At 46.1% G+C, this 12,669-nt stretch overlaps 3 protein-coding genes across 3 annotated transcripts in view; all 3 read right to left on the minus strand.

The window, feature by feature from the left end:
* LOC141105472 (uncharacterized) overlaps positions 1–4,051 on the minus strand; it is a 28,625-nt gene extending 24,574 nt beyond the window's left edge. The window contains exon 1 of the mRNA XM_073595323.1: positions 2,511–4,051. Within this exon, the coding sequence (XP_073451424.1) occupies positions 2,511–4,028 (1,518 nt within the window). The 5' untranslated portion in view covers positions 4,029–4,051. The remainder of the gene's footprint in view (positions 1–2,510) is intronic.
* The window catches only part of LOC141106826 (uncharacterized), a 559,651-nt gene that overhangs the window by 484,996 nt on the left and 61,986 nt on the right, over positions 1–12,669 (minus strand). The gene's annotated exons all lie outside the window — the stretch shown is intronic.
* LOC141105470 (uncharacterized) overlaps positions 1–12,669 on the minus strand; it is a 205,504-nt gene that overhangs the window by 192,509 nt on the left and 326 nt on the right. Inside the window, exons 2-5 of the mRNA XM_073595320.1 lie at positions 9,778–9,899; positions 9,566–9,689; positions 9,352–9,449; positions 9,063–9,269 (exon numbers count right to left, since the gene is read on the minus strand). Of these exons, the coding sequence (XP_073451421.1) occupies positions 9,063–9,269; positions 9,352–9,449; positions 9,566–9,689; positions 9,778–9,899 (551 nt within the window). The remainder of the gene's footprint in view (positions 1–9,062; positions 9,270–9,351; positions 9,450–9,565; positions 9,690–9,777; positions 9,900–12,669) is intronic.

The following is a 12,669-nucleotide window of genomic DNA, read 5'->3' on the forward strand; positions in this document are numbered from 1 at the left end:
TCTACATCCAGCCATGATGAACATCTAGCCCAGTGTTTCTCAACCTTTTTCCAGTCAGGGCACACTTAAAAAGTATTTTCAGTCTTGAGGCACCCCAGTCCAAGGCTTAGTTCACATTAATGTGTGTCGCGGAACATGCACAAAATTGCACTCGTTCCTGACACACAGACAAATGCTCTGCTCTTTAGGGGTACCATTAAATCTTCATGGTACCTCACACATTGGAAAATGTGGGGTGCTTTTTGTGCAGTGCAATTTAAAAAAAAAAAAGGTCGGGGATTTCCTTCCCTGAATTTTTGTGGTTAGGGAAGCCCATTGAAATGAATGGGCTGCACTACACACAGCATGCAGCAACACAGATGTGAACCAAGGGCTTGTTCACATGTCGGGTTGGAGGGGTGGTAAAAGCACATGGTTAAGCTGTTTTTACCACCCCCAAATTCTTCCCCTTTAGCTGCAGAGACAACAGCTGGGGGTGTACACATGTGGCTGCAACTGGAGGTATACCCAGGGTGAATGGGGCTGAACTGCAACTACCCTGCAACTGTGTACATTGCACGGTTGCGGTGTAGTGATGCTGCATTAAAACAGGTGGTGAGGAGGCAACATAATGCCTCTTTACCGCCTGTCAAATGCCTCTGAAAAGCGATCTGTGCATAGGTTGCTTTTCAGAGGAGAAGCAGTCCTTGCTGCTATCACAAACAAGACCTACAAAAGCAGTTCTGATGGTACAGGAATTGGGGGGGGGGGGGGGTGTCAGGATTAAAAGTAACATACGCACACACACATATACAGACACATACACGTGCACACACGCATACAGACACATACATACAGACACTTGTACATACGCACATGCAGACACATGCACACACACATGCAGACACACATACAGACACATGCACACACACACACATGTACACACACACATACAGACACATGCACACACACACATGTACAAACATACAGACAGACACATGCACACACACACACACACATACAGACCAGCACACACACACACACATACAGACCAGCACACACACACACACATACAGACACTCACATGCACACACACATACAGACACATGCACACACACACACACACACACGTACAAACACACATACAGATGTACACACACATATACAGACACTCACATTCTCACGCACATACACACACATGCACACACACATACCAGACACATGTACAAAGACACATACAGACACATGTACACACATGTACACACACACACACACACATGTATAAAGCCCTTTTAAAACGAATCTAGCTTCTAGCACAGTACCTTTCCAGTTTCCTCATTCAGCCAGGTACTGCACTGTAGGGGGAAGCAGAGAGCACATCACACTCCCCTGCACTTTACTTTCACTTTGCTGAGGTTGACAGAGCTTCTCACAGTGCCGATGTACAGTTCGGCAGGGGATCGGGCTCATCTGACAGCCCTTCTCTCCCCTGATCCCGCGGCACACCTGAGAACCTCTGACGGCACACCAGTGTGCCGCGGCACACTGGTTGAGAAAGGCTGCTCTAGCCTTATTTGAACTAACACAGTGATTTCCTATGATGGTCAGCTCCATCTAGCGGCCAAAACTAGGTATTTTTTTTTCTTTTTCTGAAACACCTCCATCAGGAAAAATAGCAATATAGCCACTAGATGGAGCCAATGATCATGGGAAATCATTGTAAGAATTTTAAATACGGCCAAAATTTGTCAAAGTTGGGCAAATGCTTGTCCTATTTATTCATTTCATTTTTAAAAAATACATACATTAAATAAAAACAAATATTCGCTATGGGTCACATTTCTCCAACACATTTTTCAAAAACAGACCTGTAAGTGTTTGTGAAATCGTCCACCACAAAATGTACTCAGCCAATGAGAGGTAATGAATCCATTTTTTTTATTTTAAAAGCCCTAGAGGACCGCCTTTTAAGTGGTGGGGGTTAACGTGTTTCGCCCTGGAAGACGACTTGAGTAAAAACAGACCTCTTGCAAGAGAATAATAGACCTCTAAGTCTCCATACCACAAAATGTACTCAGTCAATGAAAGGTAATGACTCCATTTTTATTTTAAAAAGCCCTAGAGGACCGCCTTTTAAGTGGTGGGGGTTAACGTGTTTCGTCCTGGAAGACGACTTGAGAAAACAGACCTCTTGCAAGAGTTTCCACCACAAAATCTACTCAGCCAATGAGAGGTAATGACTCCATTTTTATTTTTCTCCTGCTATCAATGGCCAACACGGTACAACACTTCATCCATGTCTTTGGTGATCTCTGATCTCCTTATCAACTGTTCCTTACATGATGAAGATCAGCCATGGAGTATATCTGAGGTGTATATCAGGGTGTGCTTCTTCCCCACATGTCCAGCAACATTCATATACAAGACATTTCCCGCACTCACTAATACACCTTGAGGGTTGTGTGGGACTCCTGATGTACAGGAAGACAGGACTTCAGTGAGGAACAATTCCCTCACTCAGGACAGGGAAGTGGCTTCTCGCCCGTGTGAGATCTCTGATGGGTGTAAAGACTGGACTTTCTTGAAAAACAATTCCCACAGTCAGAACAGGAATACGGCTTCTCCCCCGTGTGCAATCTCTGGTGTCTGAAAAGGCTGGACTTCCGTGTGAAACATTTCCCGCACTCAGAACATGAAAGTGGCTTCACCCCCGTGTGAGATCTCTGATGGGTGTAAAGATTAGACTTCTGTGAAAAAAATTTCCCGCACTCAGGACAGCAATATGGCTTCTCCCCAGTGTGCAAGCTCTGATGTTTGGAAAGATAGGTCTTTACTGAAAAACATTTTCCGCACACATGACAGGAATACGGCTTTTCCCCCGTGTGAGATCTCAGGTGTGCATTAAGATTGTACTTCACTGAAAAAGATTTCCCGCACTCAGGGCAGAAATATGGTTTCTCCCCCTTGTGCAGTCTTCGATGTCTATAAAGATCGGACTTGTGTGAAAAACATTTCTCGCATTCAGGACAGGAATACGGCTTCTCCCCCGTGTGAGTCCTCTGATGCGTGACAAGATCTGATTTTTGAATAAACCATTTTCCACAATCAAAACAGGTATGCAGATTTTCACCCGTGTGCAATCTTTGATGTCTGTAAATATGTGACTTGGCTGTAAAACATTTCCCGCACTCAGGACAGGAATACGGCTTCTCACCCGTGTGAATTCTCTGATGTGTGTGAAGATTGGACATCCGTGAAAAACATTCCCCGCACTCAGAACAGGAAAATGGCTTCTCCCGTCTGTGCCATTTTTGATGAGTGGAAAAACTGGATTTATGTGCAAAACATTTCCCACACTCAGGACAGGAATACGGCTTCTCCCCTGTGTGCACTCTTTTATGTCTGTAAAGACTGGAATTATCTGAAAAACATTTCCCACACTCTGGGCAGGAATACGGCTTCTCGCCTGTGTGAGATCTTTTATGCACTTTAAGATGAGATTTAAAACGGAAACACTTCCCGCACTCAGGACATGGGAACCTCTTATGTGTTGGAAGGATGGCACCGTCCCTCACAGTCTGAGGTTCCTCAGGATAAGAGGAATACGATGGTCCGGCACCGTCCCTCACAGTCTGAGGTTCCTCAGGATAAGAGGAATACGATGGTCCGGCACCGTCCCTCACAGTCTGAGGTTCCTCAGGATAAGAGGAATACGATGGTCCGGCACCGTCCCTCACAGTCTGAGGTTCCTCAGGATAAGAGGAATACGATGGTCCGGCACCGTCCCGCACAGTCTGAGGTTCCTCAGGATAAGAGGAATACGATGGTCCATCTACACTGTGTGGTGCCGGATGGACATTTGAGGTAGTCGGGTTTTCTCCTGGACTATACTGTGTGATGTCCTCATCTTCTACTTTACAGTCTGGAGACAAAGTGAGACAATCCTCTGAGGTTTTCCTCATCTCCCGTCCATCTACTAAAATAGAAATACAAAGATTATTACTAGACATGAGCAGATTGGTTCCCCTAAACCAGGACTCGGCCCACATCAGGCAGCTTTGTCTCTGAGGATCTTACAATTCCCCCCTCAAGGTAACTAGTAAATGGGTCCTCTGATCTCCTACCAGTTCATTTCTTTATTCATGGACCTTAGTCAGAGAGTGAGGAAACAACGAGAACTGTCTTTTATAGGAGTGACAGTTACATAGTTACATAGTAGGTGAGGTTGAAAAAAGACACAAGTCCATCAAGTCCAACCTATGTGTGTGATTATATGTCAGTATTTCATTACATATCCCTGTATGTTGCGGTCATTCAGGTGATTATCTAATAGTTTCTTGAAGCTATCAATGCTCCCCGCTGAGACCACCGCCTGTGGAAGGGAATTCCACATCCTTGCCGCACTTACAGTAAAGAACCCTCTACGTAGTTTAAGGTTAAACCTCTTTTCTTCTAATTGTAATGAGTGGCCACGAGTCTTATTAAACTCTCTTCTGCGAAAAAGTTTTATCCCTATTGTGGGGTCACCAGTCCGGTATTTATATATTGAAATCATATCCCCTCTCGAGCGTCTCTTCTCCAGAGAGAATAAGTTCAGAGCTCGCAACCTTTCCTCATAACTAAGATCCTCCAGACCCTTTATTAGCTTTGTTGCCCTTCTTTGTACTCGCTCCATTTCCAGTACATCCTTCCTGAGGACTGGTGCCCAGAACTGGACAGCATACTCCAGGTGCGGCCGGACCAGAGTCTTGTAGAGCGGGAGAATTATCGTTTTATCTCTGGAGTTGATCCCCTTTTTAATGCCAATATTCTGTTTGCTTTGTTAGCAGCAGCTTGGCATTGCATGCCATTGCTGAGCCTATCATCTACTAGGACCCCCAGGTCCTTTTCCATCCTAGATTCCCCCAGAGGTTCTCCCCCCAGTGTATAGATTGCATTCATATTTTTGCCACCCAAATGCATTATTTTACATTTTTCTACATTGAACCTCATTTGCCATGTAGTCGCCCACCCCATTAATTTGTTCAGGTCTTTTTGCAAGGTTTCCACATCCTGCGGAGAACTTATTGCCCTGCTTAGCTTAGTATCGTCTGCAAATACAGAGATTGAACTGTTTATCCCATTCTCCAGATCGTTTATGAACAAATTAAATAGGATTGGTCCCAGCACAGAACCCTGGGGGACCCCACTATCCACCCCTGACCATTCTGAGTACTCCCCATTTATCACCACCCTCTGAACATGCCCTTGTAGCCAGTTTTCAATCCATGTACTCACCCTATGGTCCATGCCAACGGACCTTATTTTGTACAGTAAACGTTTATGGGGAACTGTGTCAAATGCTTTTGCAAAATACAGATACACCACATCTACGGGCCTTCCTTTATCTAGATGGCAACTCACCTCCTCATAGAAGGTTAATAGATTGGTTTGGCAAGAACGATTCTTCATGAATCCATGCTGATTACTGCTAATGATATCATTCTTATTACTAAAATCTTGTATATAGTCCCTCATCATCCCCTCTAAGAGTTTACATACTATTGATGTTAGGCTAACTGGTCTGTAATTCCCAGGGATGTATTTTGGGCCCTTTTTAAATATTGGTGCTACATTGGCTTTTCTCCAATCAGCTGGTACCATTCCAGTCAATAGACTGTCTGTAAAAATTAGGAACAACAGTCTGGCAATCACCTGACTGAGTTCCCTAAGTACCCTCGGATGCAAGCCATCTGGTCCCGGAGATTTATTAATGTTAAGTTTCTCAAGTCTAATTTTAATTCTGTCCTCTATTATTCTGTCCTTCCTGTGTTGTGTCATGAGGATAAAAACTGCAGTTTTGGTTACTGAAGCCCCCCGATTCACTCGTGAAGACTGAGGAGAAGAATAAATTCAATACCTTCGCCATCTCCCCATCCTTTGTAACCAGATGTCCTTCCTCATTCTTTATGGGGCCAATATGGTCTGTCCTCCCTTTATTACTGTTTACATACTTAAAGAATTTCTTGGGATTTTTTTTGCTCTCCTCCGCTATGTGTCTTTCATGTTCTATCTTAGCCGTCCCAATTGCACCCTTACATTTCTTGTTGCATTCTTTATAAAGTCTGAATGCTGATGATGATCCCTCAACCTTGTATTTTTTGAAGGCCTTCTCCTTTGCTTTTATATGCATTTTTACATTGGAGTTAAGCCATCCAGGATTTTTGTTCACTCTTTTAAATTTATTACCCAATTGGATACATTGGCTAATGCCCTTATTTAATATGCTCTTAAAGCAAACCCATCTCTCCTCCGTATTCTTTGTTCCTAATATTTTATCCCAATTTATGCCTTTTAGCAAGGTTTGTAGTTTAGGGAAGTTGTCTCTTTTGAAATTCAGTGTCTTTGTGTTCCCTTCATGTTTCCTATTTGTGTGATTTATACTGAAACTAATTGACCTGTGATCGCTGTTACCTAAATTGCCCCGTATTTCCACATCTGTGATCAGGTCTGTATTGTTGGTAATCAGTAGATCCAGTAATGTTTTATTTCTAGTTGGTGCGTCTACCATCTGACCCATAAAATTGTCCTGCAAGACACTAAGGAACTGGCGAGCCTTAAATGAATGCGCGGTTCCCTCCGCCCAGTCTATGTCTGGATAATTAAAATCCCCCATTATGATAACACTTCCCATCCTTGCTGCTAATCCAATTTGTGATAGGAGATCCGTCTCCACTTCCTCCCTCAGGTTAGGGGGCCTATAGCATACTCCCAGTATTATTTTCCCCTTAGCTTCATCCCTTTGGAGCTCTACCCTCTACTCAGTGATGTCATCTCTCACATTCGCTTGTACATTATTCTTGATATATAGGCATACCCCTCCCCCTTTTTTACCCTCTCTATCCTGGCGGTATAGGGTATACCCTTGAATGTTTGCCAGCCAATCATGAGAGCTGTTGAACCAGGTCTCTGAAATTCCCACAAAATGCAAATCCTCCTCGTACAACAGTATCTCTAGTTCACCCATCTTGTCCGCCGTGCTCCTGGCATTGGTGAACATGCCACATAGTTTAGACCGGTCGCATATTGTCCTCGTATTGGGTGTTTCGAGATTGCAACTAGGACTTGCTACTATACTTACCTAGGGTTTTTGTGCTTTGGTTAACCTACCACTAATGCCCCCAATACTACCCTTTGGAATATCTTCCACGCTGGCTATCACTGTCTCTGGACCCTCCCCCCCATCGCCTAGTTTAAAAACCCCTCTAACTTTTTGGCAGTGATGAGGGGATTATAGGACGAGTGTCCCCACCCCCTCTATCACTCATTGCCATCTTCCCAACACAAGAAGTCCTGCACTTCCTTATTTAGTCCATGATTTAGTCATGAGTAACAGCGGGGCTGAGCCCCACCAGTGGTCAGAGAGTGAGGATGGGGGGAGAACAACCAAGATGAAGACTGGACTGATCCTGAAGACCACCATCATTGGGTTATTGACTCCTCCCTCATTATCACTTTCTGTTTAAGGGTCCAAAGTTGGAGGATGTTATCACATTATTATCAACATGTAAAAGTCTGTGCTCCAATCACATCATCAGATATAAAATGTCCAGCTGGTAGGAAATGGGTGTAATAAAAAAGAATACATATTATGTGTATATATAGCAGTGGGTAGAGGGGAGAGAGAGAAAAGTCAGGAGTATGTAATGTACAACATAGAGAATATAATGTACAACAAAGAGTATACAGTGTAAGGATCAGGACTCAGGAATATTGGTATTCAGTAATCAGTGGAAAGCTATATGTCTACTAGAGACAAGTTTCAGAGGTCCCACACCGCTGCCTCTCATCTCCTGAGACTGCACTCAGTGACTTGGGTCTGAGACTATACAGACATATCCCTCCACCCGGCACAGCCAGCAAATAACAGAGCAAGTAACCCCGGGAGAATTGTTCTGTCAGAGATCTTGGTAGACCTGGATTTTGGTCTGAAGGCGCCTAGATCTAGTAACGCCTATGACGGAATCCAACATTTTACTACCAGCTGAACCCCAGAATCTCCATAAATCCAGTCTAGATACATAAATTTTGTCTGCAGCACAGAGAAGGAAGATTATCCAAGAGAAATACAGGAATACAGGACGGGGAACACAGCTCAGGAAAGTGACCAGGGGATTACAGGCTGATATCACCCAGTCCCCGCCCTACTCTGAACCAATCAGTGAGCAGTATGGGTGGAGGAATGTATTTAGTGTTAATGACCCACCTGTACTGATCTCTGTAGGAGTGTCCTCCTCTATAAATGTCCCCGTTATTCCATCCTCCTCCATAGACTGCTGATCATCCCTCACATACCTCTCTTCTTCTTCTGATTTAACCTCAACTTTTATAGCTATCAGATCTTCATCCTAAACCAAGAAAATGAGAGAAAATATAATCTGTAAAATATAAGCTTTAATATTGTGACATAAAATAAAGGAGAATAACCCATTATCTCCACCAGTCCATGCTCTAGATTATCCATTCCACCAACCTTGTAACAATGAGGGATGGTGTGACCTTCCTGTGTGGAATCCCGGGAATACAGAGGACGGGGACATCTCTCTGGTGGGTTCCTGGTATTAGGTGGCTCCATCATATCCTTGTGTCCTTCAGAAAACTCCTCCATCACTCCATACTCCTCATCCTCCTCTTTATACTCTTCTTTAACAACAATATTATCATCCCCGAGGTTTCCACTCTGTTACAATAAATGTTTTATTATATATTCAAACATGCTTCTGTATAAATCATAACTACCAATAATTGTTCCTCATCTACCTGATGTTGGGGAGGGATGGTGTGATCTTCCTGTGTGGAATCCCGGGAATACAGAGGACGGGGACATCTCTCTGGTGGGTTCCTGGTATTAGGTGGCTCCATCATATCCTTGTGTCCTTTTGAAAACTCCTCTATCACTCCATACTCCTCATCCTCCTCTTTATACTCTTCTTTAACAACATTATCAATGCAGACGTTTCCACTCTGAATGTATAATAAAAAATTCATGATAATGAATAACCTTGTGCATAAATCACCACTATCAATGACTGTTACTTAGCTACCTGATGATGGTGAGGGATGGTGTGACCTTCCTGTGTGGAATCCCAGGAATACAGAGGACGGGGACATCTCTCTGGTGGGTTCCTGGTATTAGGTGGCTCCATCATATCCTTGTGTTCTTCAGAAAACTCCTTCATCACTTCATAGTCCTCATCCTCCTCTTTATACTCTTCTTTAAAATCAATATAATTATTGTCCAGGTTTCTTCCCTTAAAATATATCATAAAACATTTATTGTAACTAAATGGCTTGAGTATAAACCTTTCCCACCAAAAATGGTCAATCATCTACCTGATGATGGTGAGGGATGGTGTGATCTTCCTGTGTGGAATCCCGGGAATACAGAGGACGGGGACATCTCTCTGGTGGGTTCCCATTACTGGATCCATCTGTAGGAAACACACACACTGACTGAATACATTGTTTCTATGTGTTTATCAGATGATGGGGGATCTAGGTGGACCCTCCGTACTGCTCTCTCCTTTACAATAAAGTCTCCTCTTACCCGGTGATGTGAGGGGCGGCTGATTGTCCATCATGACGTCCTTGTAGAAATCCTTGTGTCCTTCTAAATACTCCCACTCCTCCATGGAGAAATAGACAGTGACATCCTGACACCTTATAGGAACCTGACACACACAATGATACAGTCACCATCCAGACACATCCCTTGTCTGTTACTGGATAATGTCCCAGAATTCCCAGAATCCTCCTCACCTCTCCTCGATGATCTCTTTGGTGACTTCTAGAATCTTCTTTGAATTTCTCTATTCCATCAGGGAGGGAGGTGGAGGCAATGTGACAGTCATATGATCTCCAGACTTCACAGGAGGAAAACTCTAGATGTGAACACAAAGTGTAAAATCAAATGACGTTCCCAGAATCCTCCTCACCTCTCCGGTCAGGTCTGTGTTTTATTAATAGAGATAAGAGTGATGTCATGTGACCTCCCAGAATCCTCCTCACCTCTCCGGTCAGGTCTGTGTTTTATTAATAGAGATAAGAGTGATGTCATGTGACCTCCCAGAATCCTCCTCACCTCTCCGGTCAGGTCTGTGTTTTATTAATAGAGATAAGAATGATGTCATGTGACCTCCCAGAATCCTCCTCACCTCTCCGGTCAGGTCTGTGTTTTATTAATAGAGATAAGAGTGATGTCATGTGACCTCCCAGAATCCTCCTCACCTCTCCGGTCAGGTCTGTGTTTTATTAATAGAGATAAGAGTGATGTCATGTGACCTCCCAGAATCCTCCTCACCTCTCCGGTCAGGTCTGTGTTTTATTAATAGAGATAAGAGTGATGTCATGTGACCTCCCAGAATTCTCCTCACCTCTCCGGTCAGGTCTGTGTTTTATTAATAGAGATAAGAGTGATGTCATGTGACCTCCCAGAATCCTCCTCACCTCTCCGGTCAGGTCTGTGTTTTATTAATAGAGATAAGAGTGATGTCATGTGACCTCCCAGAATCCTCCTCACCTCACTGATCAGGTTTCCCCACTTCAGGCTGAGATATCATTTACCCACACAGGGTCCTGAACTCTGTAGGTTACAAGCGTGACACAAGGAATTCTGGTGTCATTACACACAATGCAGGAGCAGCAGTCCCAGCATCCCTTCACAGACATCAGAATTCGTTATTTTCCCTTTTCTATATATTTTATTTAGCTTATAAAATACAAACATGTGCATTATAAATCAATCGCTACCCCACCCCCATATCCCAAATTATTGTATTAAGCATTAGCATAGACCAGGCATCACTAAATGATGGCCCGTGGTCCGCATCTGGACCAGGTCACTGTCCCATCTGAACCCCAGTGGTCCCCACCATTTAGCAGCTGGTCCCTCCCCCCCCAGCTTCTGTCGCTGTCATTATCACAAGTAGAGCGGAGAGCTGGAGCTACCGGAGTTCACTGTTTAAGTTAACCAGTTGGCGATTGGTTTCTAGGATGCAGGGTGGTTCTAGCAACCAATCACCAGCTTGTTGATATGAAAAGTTAATTTCGACTGCAGCTTCCAATCCCGCCCTCTGTCCAGAGCCGTCCTGCCTCCAGTTCTCCGCTCTGTGCAAATGTAGGACAGTGAGGAGGCAGAGCTGCAGGGGGGTGGGTGGGGGTGAAGTGGCGGGCAAGAAGTGGGGAGGGGCAGAGCTGCAGGGCTCTGTGATGTGGAGGGTCAGAGGACACAGGCCAGGGTCTGATGTGAAGGGTCAGAGGACACAGGCGGGGGTCTGTGTTGTGGAGGGTCAGAGGACACAGGCGGGGGTCTGATGTGAAGGGTCAGAGGACACAGGCAGGGGTCTGATGTGGAGGGTCAGAAGACACAGGCCGGGGTCTGATGTGGACGGTCAGAGGACACAGGCCGGGGTCTGTGATGTGGAGGGTCAGAGGACACAGGCGGGGGTCTGATGTGAAGGGTCAGAGGACACAGGCGGGGGTCTGTGATGTGGAGGGTCAGAGGACACAGGTGGGGGTCTGATGTGAAGGGTCAGAGGACACAGGCGGGGGTCTGATGTGGAGGGTCAGAGGACACAGGCCGGGGTCTGATGTGGACGGTCAGAGGACACAGGCCGGGGTCTGATGTGGAGGGTCAGAGGACACAGGCAGGGGTCTGTGACGTGGATGGGGCAGAGCTGAAGGGCTGTGTGATGTGAAGGGTCAGAGGACACAGGCGGGGGTCTGTGATGTGGAGGGTCAGAGGACACAGGCGGGGTCTGTGATGTGGAGGGTCAGAGGACACAGGCGGGGGTCTGTGATGTGGACGGTCAGAGGACACAGGCGGGGTCTGTGATGTGGAGGGTCAGAGGACACAGGCAGGAGTCTGTGATGTGGAGGGTCAGAGGACACAGGCAGGGGTCTGTGATGTGAAGGGTCAGAGGACACAGGCGGGGGTCTGTGATGTGGACGGTCAGAGGACACAGGCGGGGGTCTGTGATGTGGAGGGTCAGAGGACACAGGCAGGGGTCTGTGATGTGAAGGGTCAGAGGACACAGGCCAGGGTCTGATGTGAAGGGTCAGAGGACACAGGCGGGGGTCTGTGATGTGGAGGGTCAGAGGACACAGGCAGGGGTCTGTGACATGGATGGGGCAGAGCTGAAGGGCTCTGTGATGTGAAGGGTCAGAGGACACAGGCGGGGTCTGTGATGTGGACGGTCAGAGGACACAGGCGGGGTCTGTGATGTGGACGGTCAGAGGACACAGGCGGGGTCTGTGATGTGGACGGTCAGAGGACACAGGCGGGGTCTGTGATGTGGAGGGTCAGAGGACACAGGCAGGGGTCTGTGACATGGATGGGGCAGAGCTGAAGGGCTCTGTGATGTGAAGGGTCAGAGGACACAGGCGGGGTCTGTGACGTGGATGGGGCAGAGCTGAAGGGCTCTGTGATGTGAAGGGTCAGAGGACACAGGCGGGGGTCTGTGATGTGGAGGGTCAGAGGACACAGGCAGGGGTCTGTGACATGGATGGGGCAGAGCTGAAGGGCTCTGTGATGTGAAGGGTCAGAGGACACAGGCGTGGGTCTGTGATGTGGATGGGGCAGAGCTGTGAAGGTGGACAGAAGACACTACTATAGGGGGGGGGGGGGGGGTGATGTGACATCTCAAAAATGAA

This window comes from Aquarana catesbeiana, linkage group LG08, assembly GCF_042186555.1.
Source record: "Aquarana catesbeiana isolate 2022-GZ linkage group LG08, ASM4218655v1, whole genome shotgun sequence".
In the NCBI taxonomy this organism is placed as follows: domain Eukaryota; kingdom Metazoa; phylum Chordata; class Amphibia; order Anura; family Ranidae; genus Aquarana; species Aquarana catesbeiana.